At 48.9% G+C, this 17759-nt stretch overlaps 6 protein-coding genes across 6 annotated transcripts; 3 read left to right on the plus strand and 3 right to left on the minus strand.

The window, feature by feature from the left end:
- Window positions 1–23: 23 nt before the first annotated feature.
- Window positions 24–1218, minus strand: ABOM_009935 (alpha/beta hydrolase; the record flags this gene model as incomplete). The annotated part of the gene is made up of 3 exons (XM_022537063.1): window positions 24–88; window positions 164–829; window positions 921–1218. 3 exons carry the CDS (start codon window positions 1216–1218, stop codon window positions 24–26), a joined length of 1029 nt encoding a protein of 342 aa, XP_022385078.1.
- A 334-nt stretch (window positions 1219–1552) lies between these two features.
- On the plus strand, window positions 1553–2892 carry ABOM_009936 (FAD-dependent oxidoreductase; the record flags this gene model as incomplete). The annotated part of the gene is made up of 3 exons (XM_022537064.1): window positions 1553–1618; window positions 1684–2584; window positions 2636–2892. 3 exons carry the CDS (start codon window positions 1553–1555, stop codon window positions 2890–2892), a joined length of 1224 nt encoding a protein of 407 aa, XP_022385059.1.
- A 6288-nt stretch (window positions 2893–9180) lies between these two features.
- Window positions 9181–10565, plus strand: ABOM_009937 (uncharacterized protein; the record flags this gene model as incomplete). The annotated part of the gene is made up of 6 exons (XM_022537065.1): window positions 9181–9330; window positions 9391–9507; window positions 9562–9752; window positions 9809–9931; window positions 9990–10070; window positions 10133–10565. The coding sequence occupies 6 exons, from the start codon at window positions 9181–9183 to the stop codon at window positions 10563–10565; spliced, it is 1095 nt and encodes a 364-aa protein (XP_022385060.1).
- A 410-nt stretch (window positions 10566–10975) lies between these two features.
- On the minus strand, window positions 10976–12643 carry ABOM_009938 (MFS transporter; the record flags this gene model as incomplete). Its single annotated transcript, XM_022537066.1, has 3 exons — window positions 10976–12273; window positions 12367–12494; window positions 12558–12643. The coding sequence occupies 3 exons, from the start codon at window positions 12641–12643 to the stop codon at window positions 10976–10978; spliced, it is 1512 nt and encodes a 503-aa protein (XP_022385061.1).
- Window positions 12644–14859: 2216 nt separating this feature from the next.
- ABOM_009939 (cytochrome P450) lies at window positions 14860–16526 on the plus strand (the record flags this gene model as incomplete). Its single annotated transcript, XM_022537067.1, has 3 exons — window positions 14860–15171; window positions 15225–16364; window positions 16419–16526. The coding sequence occupies 3 exons, from the start codon at window positions 14860–14862 to the stop codon at window positions 16524–16526; spliced, it is 1560 nt and encodes a 519-aa protein (XP_022385062.1).
- A 348-nt stretch (window positions 16527–16874) lies between these two features.
- ABOM_009940 (uncharacterized protein) lies at window positions 16875–17437 on the minus strand (the record flags this gene model as incomplete). The annotated part of the gene is made up of 2 exons (XM_022537068.1): window positions 16875–16993; window positions 17059–17437. The coding sequence occupies 2 exons, from the start codon at window positions 17435–17437 to the stop codon at window positions 16875–16877; spliced, it is 498 nt and encodes a 165-aa protein (XP_022385066.1).
- Between the last annotated feature and the right edge of the window lie 322 nt (window positions 17438–17759).

The following is a 17759-nucleotide window of genomic DNA, read 5'->3' on the forward strand; positions in this document are numbered from 1 at the left end:
TTTAAAAAGATAATACACTAAGTCTAATGTAAAGCAACACGGATGTGCGCGGCCGTCTTGTCTATAAACTCCCTCGCCTGCCATAAGTCTGTGCCACATCTCGTCAGTAAGGCTCTTGAAAAAAAAAAAAGAAAAAGAAAAACAAAAATGGAAATCGGCATACCTTTATCCATATGCATGAAAGGATGTGGTACGCCTTCAAATCTCTTGAGCGTAACTTCATTACCACCCTCCACTAGCTTCATTGCGTACGCCTCTCCTTCATCTCGTAGCGGATCACAGCCGGCAGTGTAAATAACCGTCTTGGGTAGGTTGGTAAAATTAGGCGCATTCATTGCATTCGCATACCAACTGATTTTATCCAATTGTTTCTTCCTCAATTCCACATCGCTGGAAAGACTTTCCCATTTGAGATTATCGAACCACTTCAGCCTGGCCCAGTTGAGAGTGGGCGCGTGCTCCATCTGTTGGACGGAGGGATACGGCGATTCACTTGCGGAGGCGTACTTGGAGATATCGTCAATGACAGGTGTGCCCACCGCAACGAGGTTTAGAGGGATGCTGGCATCCCTTGCTAGGTGGGCAACGATAAGGGCGATGTTTCCTCCAGCTGAGACGCCGCCAAGGGAGATGCGGGTAGTGTCGATGTTGAACTTGGAGCCGCCCTGGGAATGAATGTATTGCAGGGCGGCGAAGGAGTCTTGGATACCAATGGGGAACGGCTGTTCTGGGACCAAACGGTAACCGATATCGATTACACAAACGTCTGCCTTGACGGACAGATGCTTGCAGATATGAGCTTCAGTGTCGAGGTCGCCAAGACCCCAGCCTGCGGTCGGCATTAGTCTTCTGCTAGATAACATCTCCAGATGACAGAGAGGGAAGGACGAGCACAGTAGAGTTTGGGAAAATAAGCATACCACCGCCATGAAAATCAATATGCACCGGCCACGGCCCCGGAGACGAAGGCTCGTAGACTCGCACGGGAATCAAATCGCCATTATATCCCGGCACGGTTGCATCATATACTCTAGCTGGATCGGGGGCTGGACCGGTACCATAAGAGTACAGCACGGAATATTTCGATCGCAGAATGGACAAGTCTATGGGCTTGTTTGGGGTGTTGGCTACATTTTCATTGTAGAGTTTGATAAAGACGGGGTCCAAATGCGGCAGGACGGCCGGGTGGATAGGGTTCAGGGCTTCGTGTGCTGTCATTTTTTGCTTCTCTGGTTTGATTGTTGTCGTATGGTTGGATCTAGTGTGAATATACCAATGATTTATACACGGATTCGGCTGAACGTTCCTCAGACGATCGGCAGTTTCCGACGGCAACGTTCAATGCTAATCAGAAGGTGAGGTTGAAGCCAAAGCCACCCCCGCATCTCGTTCACTTATCTATGCGACGGTCCGATCGTCGGATAACGTTTCAACTTAGCCGACCCAAGGGTCCCAGTCAAGATGATAATGATGTCAATGGCAGTACTGGTAATAAAGACGACACCTGTACCATGCCTTGCTCCTCGACGAAATCTCAAAGACTCACAACATTATGGATCCTGTTCTCATTGTTGGCGCCGGCATTGTCGGCTTAACCCTCGGCCAGGCCCTAAAGAAGGTTTTGCTCCCCCTACACCTATCCTCAACATGGAGTTAAAGAAGAATCATATTAACAGCGAATAGAAAGGTATCCCGTTTGAAATTTATGAGCGAGACCCCACGCCCGATGCTCGCGGTCAAGGCTGGGCTATAACCCTCCATTGGGCGCTGGAATATCTCCAGCAGATGCTCCCCGCAGACGTTCTCGCCCGAATTCAAGACGTCCAAGTTGATCCGGATGTTGCACTGAACGATAATGGAAATTTTCTGTTTATAAATCTTGCCACGGGGGAGCCGAAATTCAAGATCCCGCCGTCTGTGCGGTGGCGCGTAAACCGGGAGAAAATGAGAAAGGCCTTGCTTCACGGAATCGAAGACCGTGTGCACTGGGATCGAAGAGTGATGGGTGTGGATCTAGAAACTGTACCGGAAAAGGTGACCTTGGAGTTCAGTGATGGATCCTCAGTGACCGGAAAAATGGTTGTGGGAATTGAGGGTAGTCGGTCAGCGATCAGACAAATGTTGAGGCCCGATGCGTACAGTAACGTGCTGCTACCCATCCGATTTACAGGAGTCGCTGTGGATCTCTCCCCGGAAGATATCAAACCGCTTCGGTCTATGGATCCGCTTTTGTTTCAAGGATGTCACCCTGAGACCGGGGCGTTCTTCTGGTTCTCTATGCTGGAGACTCCACTCGTGAATGGGACAGTTGGTACAGAGCGTGAACGGTATCGAGCGCAGATCTGCATGTCCTGGCCGGTACATACCTCCGCCGATGAGGTAGCTGATACTGATAAGGGCCGTCTGGCCAACATGAAGCGCCGGGCCGAAGGCTTTGTACCCGTTTTAAGAAACACGGTACAAAAGATACCCGAAGGGACTCCCGTCCTAGAAATCAAATTGGCGGACTGGGAGTGCCTGGACTGGGATAATAAGAATGGCCGAGTGACGCTGGCTGGGGACGCCGCGCATGCTATGACAATGTGTAAGTGGCACATAACTGTCCGGACAATGGAAGGATACTGACGAAGACTAGATCGCGGTGAGGCTGCAAATCACGGACTTCTAGATGCATTCCATCTGGCGGATGCCATTGCTCAAATTTACTCCGGACAAACTGGCCAAAAGACTGCACTTGAGGTATATGAAACAGAGATGAGAATGCGTACGCAGCGGGCGGTCCGATTAAGTCGACAGGCATGTCGTGATGCACATGCTTGGGAGCAGTTAAATGAGCATTCAGCGATATTGACCAAACGATCAGTTGTTGGCGAATCGGCACGCCTGGCATGACTGTAACGAGATTCGTAGCTTTTCATTTCTATACATTATGAATATGTACCATTTTTCACTTACGCATTAGACATGATTAGGTTTCTAGCTATGCTCTGTGTTAGGTATTAAATTGACTTCTTGAAACTCCCCAAGACAATGACTCGTATTGAGTAAAAGTAGAGGCCAGCTTCACGCGGAGTGACCTGGTAGAAGCATAAAACATCGCAGTATGCTTTCCTGTTTATAAATAGTGCCTTAAGCAGGGAAGCAAAAAATGAAATCTCTCTAGAGGACGGACGACTACGATGATTAAAAGGAACGCCGATAAGGCCACCCAGAAGAACAGGAGCAAGTCTATATGAAAGTGAATGGTAATCATAGGTTCACCTTCTCCACCGGTAATAATATACAGTTCTCTCGAGGCGCAATACTATATGGTTGGATATAGTTCGACTCGTCAGCTAGACGCCTTATGATGTCTTAAACCTGGAATATAATCCATACTATTAGAGCATCCAATTGACGGCATTTGCACGTCACCCCAGTTGCAAGTGAGTCTGATATCCACCCGACTTAGGCTTTCTGCATAACCTCCAGTGTTAGTTGTGTTTACAATCATCCCAACAAGTATCCACTATGTCTCCTACAAACGCTGGACTGGGAAATTTTGCAAAGCTGCCACCCAAGCTGCGGCTTTGTATATGGGATTGGTTGATTCTCAGGCATATTATTCGCACAATAAGCGGTCCCCCAATTTTCGAGCAGAGGCAAACACGTCTCGCTATTCTTCGCACCAGCAAGGAGTTATAGGCGGAAGTATCAATCACTTGTACTCCCTCCAGAACCTTGTTAATATTTTTATACATGTACCATTGATATGAGATATACATGTACAGTTCTTGAGTAGTAGGAGGTCCAGGTGGCATCAGGGCGGGCAGGGGCTGAAGAGCATCAGATATTTACCATGGTATAATCTCGAATTCCACGATCACAAGATTATATATCTGCAATTCTGCCGACTTAAGGAAGTCCAATCCATGAGAGCATCGTACTCAATTGAGTTGGATAGGGTGCTACGCTGGACAATAGAAGACGGTGCAGGTGTGCACCTCTTCAAGAAAGACTGAAAACAACCGCCATTGCACCTGCGACGGCCCACACTTTCATATTTCCGCTGAGTTTGAAAGTATTTACGATTTCTTCACCAGTATGAATAAGTGTTTCAGATTGAAACGAAAGTTACTCGGAAAGAGGATAGAAAGTTGGCTTGTTGGTATGTTAGGCAGACCCGGGAAGGATACTTACGGCCCATGGAGTCTGCGCATTCAAAAATGGCCCCTCTCCAGTGCTTTTCTCTTACTCGTTGTATTACTTGCGCTATTCATAGTCATGCTCTTCAGTGTCAGACATAGGACAGAGAGTATTGGGTATCACCGGGTATACTGTACACTTTTCTAAATCTAATAACAAGCCAATGTCAGCTAACAAGCAGGAGCTCCGTTGTGGGATGTCGTGAGATACCAGAACGTTCAATTCCACGCTCAGTGTGGCAGCACACCACCATTCAAAGGGCCAGTACGACCAGGGATACACAAAGTATGGGGAGATGTAGGAAGAGGTAAGTGAACGAATTCAACACGTACCGTTCCACTTTAGCTAATCGCATACTTTACCTAACTTGGAGGATCACATATTCATCGACGGACACGACAGGGACGCTCCTGGTGAGCCGAAAGACAATACGACCAAACTTGGAAACAAACACGTTGCGCTCGTGTAGGCTTTCGGCCAGGTTCATTGGGTCGATCGAGTGCGCAAGTTTGTCCATCGCGGTGACTACCCAGACAAGATGGCGTTTGAGAATTTGAGGTGGACATCATTGAACATGCAAGTGCGTATACTCAAGACTGAACAACAGCTGGCCTTGGTTGATACTATATACTAAAGTGTGTTTGATGACATGCGTCCTGCAAAACCTTTTAGGTCAAGATTCTCCAATGAACACATGTGCCGAAGAATCCCCACCATTATAACCCTTGTTGGAGAAATTCCACGACGCGAGAAGACTGTCGAGGTGACCGTCAATCTTCCTCCAGGGTCTTTGGATAATTTTACTGATCACTACAGGCCTCTAACATGAGCCACGTCAGTTATAGCCCAAGCAACTTCGCCTTCAAGTTGAGTTTTCAGAACCCACGAGGGAGGCCCACCATGGCTCTTGTAAGCCAGGAACTATCGCGCTGCTCAAAGTAACGGTCGTTTGATTATTCGATTTTTCAAGGCATGCATGCTGAGAACAAAGCAAAGTAACCGCAATGACAATTTCTTGGTCAGCTCTAGCAGACTCAATCCTACACACCATTGTCCCCCAAGTCTATGGCTGGACCAGTGGCGAGAAAGAGCTAAGCGGGCAGGCATGGGTTCTCGAAGAATACATTCCTGGAGTGAACCTGTTTAATAACTTCCCCTCTCTTCCTTGCGACACACAACGAGGCATTATTAGAACAGACTACAATTTCCCTGAAACTATAAAGAGCTATGGGGGCTTGGACTTCTATGCCGATGGCCACGTGTGTGCGGGTCCACCAAGCTTTCAAGTAGTTGAAGGCCCTTTTCTTTTACATGCCGGCTTCTATAGGGGTCTCCTTAATTGGCAAATGAGTCATCCGATCGGTATAAACTGACCAAAGGTTGGCGGACCAGTGACCTGCGCGGTCGACTGGACCAATTTGTGGCCTTTGCGCCAGGGTCCGGCAGCATTTTGCAGTGGCCGCGATGTCCAATGGGGTCTTGCAAAAGGCATGGAATGATGAACTGGCCAAGGTTGGAGCGCTGTGGCCGCCAACAATTGACAGCGCAGACGCCTTCTCGCGGGTTCATTGGTTTCATCCAGGACCTCTGACCGTGGTACTTGTTTGACCTGACTGTCTTAGAGATCCGGAGTACTGAGCAGTTGGAAGAAGCTTGCCAGGAAGTTGAGGTGACACTGGGGAAGTAATATGGTAGTTGGGGATTCTAGTCTTTTTCTTAATTCAAGTACACTGCTGTTAGATATATCATAACACAGCCACAATGTTTGTCTGGTTTATAGACGAGGCTGCACGACAGGATATCTTTTTGGCGTCAGCTTTGTCAGGCAAAAAAGTGTGGCAGGATAACTGTCTGATAACAAAAGTCTCTAACAGACGCATGGATATTGCGAAGCTTCACATGAATTATTGAAGGAAGGCGTCACAAGAAGAAGCAAACAGCTTATTTTCACAGAGAAACCGAAACTGGGCGCTTGATACAGCATAGTTGTAGCTCTATGGCGTCTTCTAGGATAGTCTAAGTACCCCATAGCTTGAGTAAAGAAAATAACATATATTTACCATTGGTGGAAATTTGTTCTCGGGGCTCTAGGAGGTAATAAGGGGAGAGCCGACTCGTCGTCCCAAATAAATTGGATCTCCGGGATACCCGAAGTGTGATAGATACAACATTGGTCTGAGGCCAACCCTAGGTTTGGGCCGAACTGATCGGCATTCACAAACTATGAAATAGCGACTGCAAATATCACATGAATCAGTTCCAGTGATGCCAAGAGCTTACATGACGTTTCTCAAGTTTTATTAAATTAGACGCCCTGAACCTAGAAGCCAACGTCGATGCTAGATCACCGAGTGTGGAGACTGTCGACATTCGACTATTGCACAACTTAGGTACCTATAAATTCATAATGGCCGGGAAATTTATCGCATGCACCCCGCTGCATCTCACCATAACCACGTCCTCGGTTTTTCTCCATTAAGTCGTCATCCTTGCCAGCTCCAAAGCAGTTGCATTGACCATGGGAGTAACGATGGAACATGTGAAAGAAGCCAACCGCATCCATCTAGACCTAAACGAGGTATCTGTACGCATTGCATGACCAGTCTGAGGTATACCGTATGACGAGGGGTTTAAGCTAGAGACCTGGTTCCGTCTGTTATGTGCTCTCGCTACAATGCAATGGGGGGTGACTCTCGGTCTATCCTTGGAGGAGGCCTAGTACTTATCCTGGAGCAGAGGGGGAACTATGTATATGTGGCAGCACCACTATGACTCGTGAAGACCGCCCGGACATTGACTGGTTAGTTCTACTAGGCTAAATTCACCAAGCCTATAGGCTCCGAAGCTATGATGGCCTACTGATACCGGCAACCTGGCACCGACTAGCACGACTAATTCCAGTACTCTGTTCTTCGCTATTCCTTTGCTAGAGCTCATTAGTCTTAGTCCTGGCGAGATCGTGTGTTAAATTGTTTGTTTTTGCGAGTAACCAAGACTTTTAAAGTTACAGGTATTAATTACTCAGGAGAGTATTATGGTTAAGGTCCATCGCCGCCTGTAAGGTGGCAAAAGATCCTCCAAAGTTGATAGGGCTCTAGAAGGGCTTATAAATTTCAGCCTTCAGGAGCTTCGTTAAAGCACAGCTCAACGGGACAAGAATAGAGCACTAACTCGGATTTGGATGGAGTTCAATTTCGCCTAGGCCACCTGTTCCTTTGTTTCACCCATTCTGAGAAGCTTCTGATTTATCCCCTGAGCGGGTTCTTGGCTACGATGTACTAGTCCGTGGTACTTCCCCCCGACTCCCAGGAAGTCGATTCCGATGATACTTACGGGGAAGAGTGCTATCCCCGTTGCGGCAGCCGACCCAGACTTTGGAGTGGATCTTCACGCAGAGAAGTCGCATTCGAAGGGTGCGTAACGCCACTCAACCAACTCAATTGATCCCCTTTTGGAACCTGTGAGGACCGCGAGCGTGTCTACCCTTGCCCCTTGCATTTGCTCCTTACTTGAGCGTTAAGAGACTTGCGTCTTCCTCGGCGATCGGCGATTGTCGAAAATAGCAGCATCGTGCGGGCGTGCGCGGGGGGTTGCGGGCCGCGGCTTGGAAACTATCTTCCCTCTAGGCGATTAGGCGATTATGCGCATTACACCGGGGAACACTAGCCTCTGTTTTCCTCGCACTGGAGCGCTAGCACCTCGTGTTTGCTCGGGATTCCCATGGTTCACCTTCCGAGGTTATCCACTTGTTGGTAGCTTCTGATTCTGACTGACAGGAGTCCACTCTGGATCAGGTATATGATCGCCATGATATACCATGGTTAACTTTTTCTTGTCTGTCGGAATCGGCCGTCAGGGCTTGCTTAGACGATTTGAAACAGGCTGGTTGAGTCTAGGATGGTCGAATCGCAAAGTTAACAGCCTGGTTGCTTTTATATCCTCTTTCCTACATTCTCCTTTGATTTTATTGTATTTTTTAGTGTATTTTTCTTAGTCTATTCATTTAGGCTTCTTGCTTTTCATTTCATTTCAGTTTATTTATTTTTCTTTTTTGGCGCCATCTCACTACTTTTAGGGCTTCGGCTTTGTAATCTCCCAAAATGGACATTTGATCGGAACATCCCCGACTAAACAAATCCACTCCACTTCAGAGTCCAGAGTCCAGGCGTGTGGGAAAAAAAAAAGGGGGCAAAACTACCGCCGTGGCAAATTGGCGTTCGGCAAATTTAGCTTGAGGTTCTCCCGTCGGCATTTTGTACGCCAAAGAGGGCCTTTTGGGCGGACTTCCATTGGTCTTCTCGAATCATCCTGCGCATTGTCCTCGCAGCTGAAGCGGCGCCGTCCGACTAGACTGAAGCGTCCGGGATCAATAGGCATTCTTGGCACGGAGGAACGTTTTCCGAGCATTTCGGGGAGGAACCTGAAGTTTGAAACTTTGCGTGAGCCCCGGATACGCTCCGGCAAGGCATGGGAGGCGCAACAAGAACCAGCTTTGGCAGACGTATCCCCCAGAACCTTTTTACCATAACACCGTAGATCATAAGCCAGGGCTATGGCAGTCGCACTCTTATACTGGCGGAATCCAAGCATTGATGCTGTTGCACAGCGGAGAATGCCGATCTATTCATCCTTTTATAAAACCTTGCCGACGGAATTGCCAGCGGGCCAGCGGTTGGAATGATCGTCGATATTTAATTGCGATGTCAGAAGCTAGTGGGGTCCACTTTGCTTCAAGTGGACCAACTTGTCTATTCCTAATCACGCCTTGAAGCAAGACGCAAAGTTGAGAATGAGTTGAATCGAGTCATGTACCCAAATGGCATTCTGAGCCTCCAATCCCCACAGTAGGAGGCGGGGGAAACTTATCTGTGGCGGTTTAGCATCGTGTCTGCTAACTTTTTTTTTTCTTTTCCCTCTCTTTCTTTCATGGTTTTCCTTTCCATCACACAATAACTACATCCCATATGCCGATTGACGTTGGCTTACCAGTGGACGATGGCCATAATTGCTGACGATGCGCCACACGTGGCGGGAAGTGTGATAATGCTTACTCTGGTGGCTTTTATCACCTATGCCCTGCGAGTCTATTGTAGATTGAGCAGGAGGTCTTGGGGCGCAGAAGATTGGATCATGACCTCCGCAGTGGTAAATGCCCCCTTGAGAGCACTTAATAAGGAGCCCAATTGACATTTTTGATGACAACAGATACCCTTCTGTGTGCTTACCGCAGGCTGCCTTGGAGGCGCGTTCAACGGGATCGGTATCCATAATACACTGTTGAATGAGCCTGAGAATGTAAAGTATCAGGCCGAAGGCCAGAAGGTTCGACACACCCTTTGCCCTTTAGGGTTACCTGGACGCTAATTGAAGCTTTAGTACTTCCTGATTTTCGAAGTTGGATATGTAGCCGCCATTATTCCGATTAAGCTCAGCATCAGCTGGATGTTAATCCGCGTGGCCGAGGGGCGGAAGCTGTACATAAATATCCAGTACGGCGTTATCGCAATGTTTGCAACGATGAATATTATTGCCCTGATATTCATCCTCATCAACTGCACCCCACCTGAGTACGACCAAGATATCCCGTCTATGCCACAAGCCAATTTGCTAAACGAAGTTTTAGGGCTGCGTGGAACACGAGTCTACTGGAAAAGGGGGGTTCCTGCCGACCTGCCCATGTGCTCACGGACATATACTACGCTACCACTGCTGTCAATATAGTCACTGACTGGGTTACGGCCTTAATGTGAGTCCAGAATTATGTGCCAGTCTAAAAGAAAGGAAAAGACTAACCTCAAGATTAGGCCGATCCCCCTGCTGTGGCATGTCCAGCTAGACCGCAACACGAAAGTCTCTATCATCGGGCTGATGGGCTTGGGTATCCTGTACGTCGCCTGTTGCAGCTTTGCCCAAACCAGTTGAACAATGAGACACTAACACACAGCAGGGCCTCTCTTTCAGCCTGTATTCGGCTCAAGTACACTGTCAACCTCACCAATCAAACCGACTTTCTCTTCGCGGTCGCCAATGTGGTTATCTGGGGGTTTGCAGAGAACGCCATCGGCATGATCGTCGGGAATATCGCTACACTCCGTCCCCTGTTCCACAGTTTTTTCGAACGAACGGTCCGCAGCAAAGGATACAGCAGCCAATCCCGCCGCACGGGTCCTTCGAGATTCGCCGCCTCGTATGAACTATCTGGGCACGGAAAGAGTGCCAACAACACGTTCACCACATCCGTGGTGGAGAGGGGGGTTCATGGAAAGAACCGGGATAGCTACACCCAGCTGAGCGACGGGGACAGCCAGAAGCAAATTATCCAAAAGGACGCAAATACTGATATAATGGTCAGTCGGCAGGTAAACATCACGTACGAGTAGCATTGAATGTTGCGCGCACGGATACAAAAATGTATATAATTTATATAATAGGTATTTCTTTTGTCTTATGGGATTTCGCTTATGATTTATGACGCGCCTCCAGGTGCTAGCAGGACTGCTCTTATCCCTCAAGCCCGACTAGTGGGATCTGTCCATAGAATGGGTGACCTTTTGGTGTCCGCTATCTATCCCTGGATGTAGTGTGCTGAATCAAGGTCAATGGTCACTGCGGATACTCAGTCATAGCAGACGGTCTGATTCTACACGACACATGTCTACACTTACGCGAATGGGAGGGAATATCGCCACCCAGGCAGCTAATTCAGAATAGTCCGAGATAAGGCTCACTAGCATCTTACTCGGTACAGATACTTTAACCGTATACCCGCCGTGAACAATCTACTATCCTTTTATAATCTCCAGCGGAACCTGGGATGCCGCCATTCCAGATCCTCGATCTGTCGGTCGGTCATCCCGTCAAGCACCCGGCCAACATCCTGTTTGTCCCGTCTCTTATTGTCCCAAGTCGACCAGAGCCAAAGACCTGCTGACGTTACGAGAATTGTTGCCCCCGTGGCTAGGTTGAGGCCATTGCCGATATAATAGTTGGGTGCGTCGAATGGCAGGAAGGACCAGGTAGCGACCAAGCCGCCGATATTACCCAGCATGACCACAGCTCCGATTGCTGATGCACGAGCTGTGTCCGAGATGACGTTGGCCGCTGAATGGGCGTTGCAAAGGACACCCACAGGGAAAGAACCGAAAGCAATCAAAAACGTGGCGCCGTAACGAACATGAGGGTCGCTACTGGCCAGAAACATCACATATCCAGCCATCATGAGTGGAGGTGCCAGAACAAAGAAGAGGAGTCGGCGATTAAAACGCGAGCTCAGGTAGGGGATTAAGAGTGTGGAGAAAGCGCCGATGATGTAGGGCGGCACTGTGTAGAGCTGCTGAGAGATGACGCTGCGGTCTGGGTAGATTGTCTTCACGATGGTGGGTGCAAAGAAGGCTAGGCCCTGGACAGTCACATTCACAAGGAGCATGATCCAAGCCGTCGCCAATGTGACGGGGTTGAAGATGCCGCGCATGGTCTTCTTCGTGTCGAGCTTGTCCAGGACTTCGGTCACGCCTGCATACTCTGACTCGGAGCGGATCCGCGCAATGGCCAGCTCTTTTTCCTCCTGCGTCAGCCAGCGGGCTGTCTCGGGTCGATCGGTGAGGGTCAGGAATGCAAAAATAGCAACCCCGATCGTTACAATACCCTCGATGGCAAAGATCATGCGCCACTCTTTCAAACTGCCGAAGGAAGGAAGTTTCAAGATGCCAGAAGCAAGTAGACCGCCGAAGGCACCGGCTAGAGGGGCCATGACCATGTACATGGAGATCCGAAAAGCAAGTTCCCTTCTCCGATACCATCGCGACAGATAGTAGGAGATGCCGGGGAGTAATCCTGCCTCAAAGGCACCTAAGAGGAAGCGCACCCCCGCGGCACTTGATAAGTTGTGGACAAATGCCGTGCACAAAGAGCATATCCCAAATCCCAAGGTCAGGGCAGGAATGACCCACCCCGGACCAAGCCATTTGCAGGCAATATTAGAAGGGATCTCGAAGATAATATAGGAAATATAAAATATAGAGAGCAAGGTGTTATAGTCATAGCTAGTCAGCCCTAGGTCTTCTTCCAGCCCGGCCAATTTCGCATTCCCTGTAGCAGGCAAATCATTAGCGTCACCCATCCACATCGCAAAAGGATTGAGCTCCCCGCTTAAGAACGAGGATTAATGTAGGGTATCTATACCAATGTTTGCTCGATCAATGAAACAGAAGAGGTACATCAGGGACGCGACGGGGACGATGTAGAGGTCGATCTTCAATCGCAGCCGGGACTCAGCAGCAGGATCCAACTCTATCGTAGGTGGGACCGATCTGGATATACAAAAGCTCGAGTTAGCCAATGTGTCGTCCGGAAATAAGGGATCCTGACCATACCGATTAGTTACAATAGGATCATAAACTTCGGTAATGCCGGTACTGTCGTCCTCGACATTCTGGGAACTAGTCTTTTCCTCAGACATCGCAAGAAACTTATTGGACCTCGGAATTGGTGAGCAATACAGAAAGGTCAATTATCAGATGAAGAGAGATATGAAGTGAAAGCGGCAGACCAACAATTTAGCTTGATGGGTACGGCATTTCCGCTTTATGTAGTCATAGAGGCGTAGTTAATGCCATGTCATTCCCAAGTTCAGCTCGAGATTAGTTCCGGCGGGGAAGGCAATAACCCTAGAGGCATAGAGCTGCTTCGAGTAGCCAACCATAACTGGAAAAAATAAGCCATGGCTCGCGAATTAACCAGTGAAATGATCTAGAATCCCTAATATTCAGTGGCGGGCAGCGGAAGAGCTTGGCATAGATGTTGGTGTGAGGATATAAAGAAACAGGTTCGGCAACAGAGCGCTGTATAAATGCCGGGATAGCGATATGGGGATCGAGGGCCCACCAATGCGAGGTCGGAGATTTCTCCATAATTGAAGTAGTCTAACACTGGATGCGGGGAATTCTTAGCTTCCATTTAGTATCTTAATCCCCTTCGCTAAGCAAGACCTGGTTATAGCTCAAGGTGCGGAGCGGACGATGTGTCTTGGCTAGCTTAGTACTTACTGAGGCCCACACGTGGACAGGCGTTGCAGGACCCAATGGAATTCAAGATGTCATGACCTTCTAGCGATATACGCGGATCTAGATCGCCGAGTGTATTCGATATCTCGCAGTCAGCAGTAACCAGACGTCGGTCCTGGGAAGATATATTCGGTCCCATGAGCCGGTGAACATTTCTTCTCAGGTTAGTCTGTGTGAGGTTACGAACCATTTACCCACTACCGATTAATGGGGTATAGGTCACACAACTACCTTAGTTCACCAAATATACGCAGTGGTGGAAATATGAAGTCATAGGTAGTTAAAAGACACCCGAGTTTGAAACCATGATATCCACATGTTTCTTAGAGTACGAGTCTCTTCCATGGAAGGTTGCTAAGAAGCTACACGAAAGGCTACTCGAACTTGCATGGCTTCCATATTCGTCGTGGAACATGTCGCAGAAGAAGCCTTGAGGGATATTCAATGAATTCTTTACATCCAATGGCTTGTAGAGCTGGCCCTTCGAGAGTGGGCCATATGGTTTGTCTCGGATAACTTCAAGAACAATCAGGACGGTCAGCTGAGCGAAATCAAGAGCCTAAAGCTTAGCACGATATTGTCGTAACTATATGCGTGCAAGATGTTGGAACAAACAGATCAATATGAAATATATCTATCTATACGTTCAAGGATAGCCACTTGGAGGACAAAAAAGTTGAAAGGATTCATTGCATATCAAAATATCACTGATCTGCTGTTCAACCAGACGGGGACTCCTCTGAGAACATGCGGGAAGTTGAATTCTTAGCTATCAGTACTCTAGTAGTGCCCCTGAATATCGTCAGCCGGTCGATCCGCCTCGAAGTCTGTCTGGAACAATTTTCTAACTCGGCAGTCGAGGGTACTGACATTTGCCGTGACCCAATGTGATGTGTGCACTTGCCATATAGCGATTCACGAAGCATAAGATGCTGAATGCTCTTGGGTCGATATGGGTGAAAGCAGCAGATGACGCATGACTTATCTGGACACGTTTCTGGAGAATAATATGATGAGATATAGGGCACCATCTAGCAGATCACTGCCAATCAGGGTGCAGTGCGAGTCTTTTTCATCCAATTAAGCGCCGCGAGTCCTGATTACTTGATGCCTGGGCTCCCACTTCTCCATTTTGTGCTTGGAACTCGGTAAATTTGCGACCGCCTATATGCCGACCACTGCATCTTCTGTTCTATTTTCAGTTTGTTATTATTCCCCCAGATCTCCCGAGTGGGTGGAGACAGCTGTCGTTGGCATGGACCGGGTGCTTTTGACAACGTCAACGGGGGAGCATCAGGATGCCAACAGTGGGACTTGTGGGGTAGTGCTGTGCGGGGTTCTCCATCCTTTGTCCCCTGATATCGATATCGTCTCTCAAATCTTCCGTAGCTGTAGCGATAATCATCCACTGAACCCTTGCGGGGCAACGTTGAAACCAAGTGTATCGGATGCTGTCACCCCTTCACAACTGCCGACCCTGCTGGTTACAGTTTGGCATGACATGTAACCTGGTCTCCTGGCGAGGATGAACGATACCTGGTGAGATGAGATAAATATTGGGTGCTCTGCTCATCGTATCACTCTCTCATAAAGTAGCCAGATAGATCCCATCATGACGCTTCTGGCCGAGATTTTCTCGCGCGCGACCACGGAGTATGCGCTGTATCTTCTCCCCTTCATGTCGCTGATTTATATCGGCCACTTGTACTTCCACAACGGCCTTAATCGCTACCCTGGTCCCTGTCTGGCCAAGTTTACCGACCTCTGGCGGTTCCTTGACGTATGGGGCCGGCAGCCTCATGAGTCGCATATCGCGCTACATCGCAAACATGGCGACATTGTGCGCATCGGGCCAAACACACTGTCCTTCAGCAACCCAGCTGCAACCAAGGTCATTTATGGGTTGAACAAGGGATTTACCAAGGTAAGTGCCACCGGCTTGTCAGACGTTATGCGGAAAGTCTGACGATATGGCAGTCCGAGTTCTACCCCGTTCAGATGACCGTCTCCAAAGGCGAGCCGTTGCCGTCCTTGTTCTCAACCTTGGATGAGAAGTTCCATGCGGAGCTCCGGCGCTCGGTTAACCATGCGTTCTCGATGAGCTCGCTAGTGCAGTACGAGCCCATGGTTGACGAGACCACGCTGCTCTTCCTCGACCAGACCGATCGCGTGTTCGCCACTGATGGTCAGGTCTGTGACTTCGCACGCTGGCTGCAGTTCTTCGCATTTGATGTTATCGGCAGTATTACTTACAGCAAGCGCCATGGCTTTATCGAGAAAAACGAGGACATTGATGGGATTGTCAAGTCCCTCGCTCGTATTTTCAACTATGCTGGGCCCATCGGCCAGATGCCTTGGCTGGATAAGGTATTCTGGAAGAACCCAATCTTCGACGCCATGCAAAAATGGGGGCTGCTGGATAATTCTCATCCCGTTGCGATCTTCGCACGCCAACGTATGGTAGAGCGCATGTCATCGAAGGCTGCGATCGATCCAAGTTCTCGCAATGATCTTCTCACCAAATTCATGAAAGCGGGCGAGTTGCGCCCCAACTTCATGACAGAGAAACGGGTCCTCACCATGGCCGTCTCTATGGCTTTTGCCGGGTCCGAAACGACTGCCATCAGTCTTGCAGCCGTATTCTACTATCTACTGAAGACGCCCGAGTACATGAGACGAGTGCGGGAGGAGTTGGACGAGGCGATCCGGAATGGTACAATCGAAGCCCGTTCAAGCGGGCTTGTCTCATGGGCCGAATCCCAGAAGCTTCCGTTCCTCGATGCATGCATCAAAGAGGCCTTCCGTATGTTCCCCGCTGCTGGTCTCCCCCTCGAGCGTGTTACTCCTCCCTCCGGTGCAGAGATCGCCGGCCAGTTCATTCCGGGGGGCACAATCGTCGGTTGTAGCCCATGGGTGATCCATCGTCGCGAGGAAATTTTCGGGTCTGATGTGGACACATATAACCCTGATCGATGGTTAAATGCCTCGGAGGATAAGTTAAAGACCATGAACGGCATGATGCTCCAGTTCGGTGCTGGTTCGAGGACATGCATCGGGAAAAACATCTCCTTGATGGAGATTTATAAACTAATTCCAAGTTTCTTAAGAAGATTCGACGTATGTATGACTACGTGACGGCGAACAGGATCATGCTAATGTTTGGATACACAGGTACGATTGGCATACCCCGAGCAGGAATGGAAACTGTGGAATGCCTGGTTTGTCCGGCAGTATAATTTCAACACTGTATTTACTCCGAGGAAGATTGAGGTACAGTAGTCACTTTACCCTAGAAGACTATATCAATTAAAAACCTAGATTTCTATTTTTTCTTTTGAAAAAAAAAAACAAAAAAAACCACCGTGTATTCGCAGTTTGACGCCCCTCTCCTCCAACACAGGCATGATGGCTTAAGGCAGCCGCACATAACAAACTATAGCGTGATGTTTCGATTAAATATGGCGTATCGTCATTAATAAGCGCAAGGCCGCATGATATATTAGCAGCCTCATAAGTCCCTATCAACCGGAACCCGGGAATGGACTTGCTTAATTCTCCAACCCTAGGAGAACTATATGCGTCCTGGACTTGTCGGATATCAGGTCGTTGGCTGTCATGACACCACCCCTATGAGGAAGCCTTGTAGACAACATCAAGCCCAACTGGATCACAGCCATCCGGAATGGTATCTCCAATGCTGTTGTTGTGATAATACAGACCAGGGAGGTCGCCAGTGCCGTCGCAAACTAGACAAATAGAAGATAGTTCGCATAACAATTCCTACCGACGTTTCCCGGACGCAGAAACTTACCTAACCACCCACCCCAATTGTCATTATCATTAACCAGAGCATTATCGCTGGTAAAACTGAAGCCCGTGCCACCGGATGAAGGGCTCACACTGATCTCCACCTCACTCTGGACTTCGTCGCCTGAGACGAGAGCCAACGCGTAGGGAGCTCCATTCGGTGCATTGTAGCGCACGGTCCCGTCAAGGAAGTAGAACTCGGCAGCGTCGGCGGCATCGCGAAAGACAGCCCTGCTGTTCAGTGGGTCGATGTGTTGCGTTGATAGGTAGAGACCGTTGTGGTGTTCATCGGAGTCATTTGAGCTGACCAGGTTAAAGATCCGTGGGATAGGGCTAGCGATGGCCGTTGTAGCCAGGAAGACGACACTGGTGAAGAACTTCATTACGGGGACTAATGAATAGTTGCAAATTGTCGTGGTACGAACGGCCGGGGGGGTACGACGCAGCTATTTATTTGCTAGAACGAGGATGATGATCACCGTGTGGAGTTGATGCGACCCCTTGGCTCCAATACCGGCTACCGAGCAGGCTCGCAGCTGCGTTACTGGAGTAAGCAAGTGCAGAGTGGCGAAGATGATCAGACCCACGGCTTCTATTACATCATGGATCCGCCGTGCAGACGAATTCTCCCCCAGTTCTGCATGGACCATGGGAAGAATGGCTACATTATCCGCTCCTCTTGGAATTTCCACCTAGGTGTCTAAG

The sequence above is a fragment of the Aspergillus bombycis genome (genome assembly GCF_001792695.1).
Source record: "Aspergillus bombycis strain NRRL26010 chromosome Unknown contig00114, whole genome shotgun sequence".
Taxonomy (NCBI): domain Eukaryota; kingdom Fungi; phylum Ascomycota; class Eurotiomycetes; order Eurotiales; family Aspergillaceae; genus Aspergillus; species Aspergillus bombycis.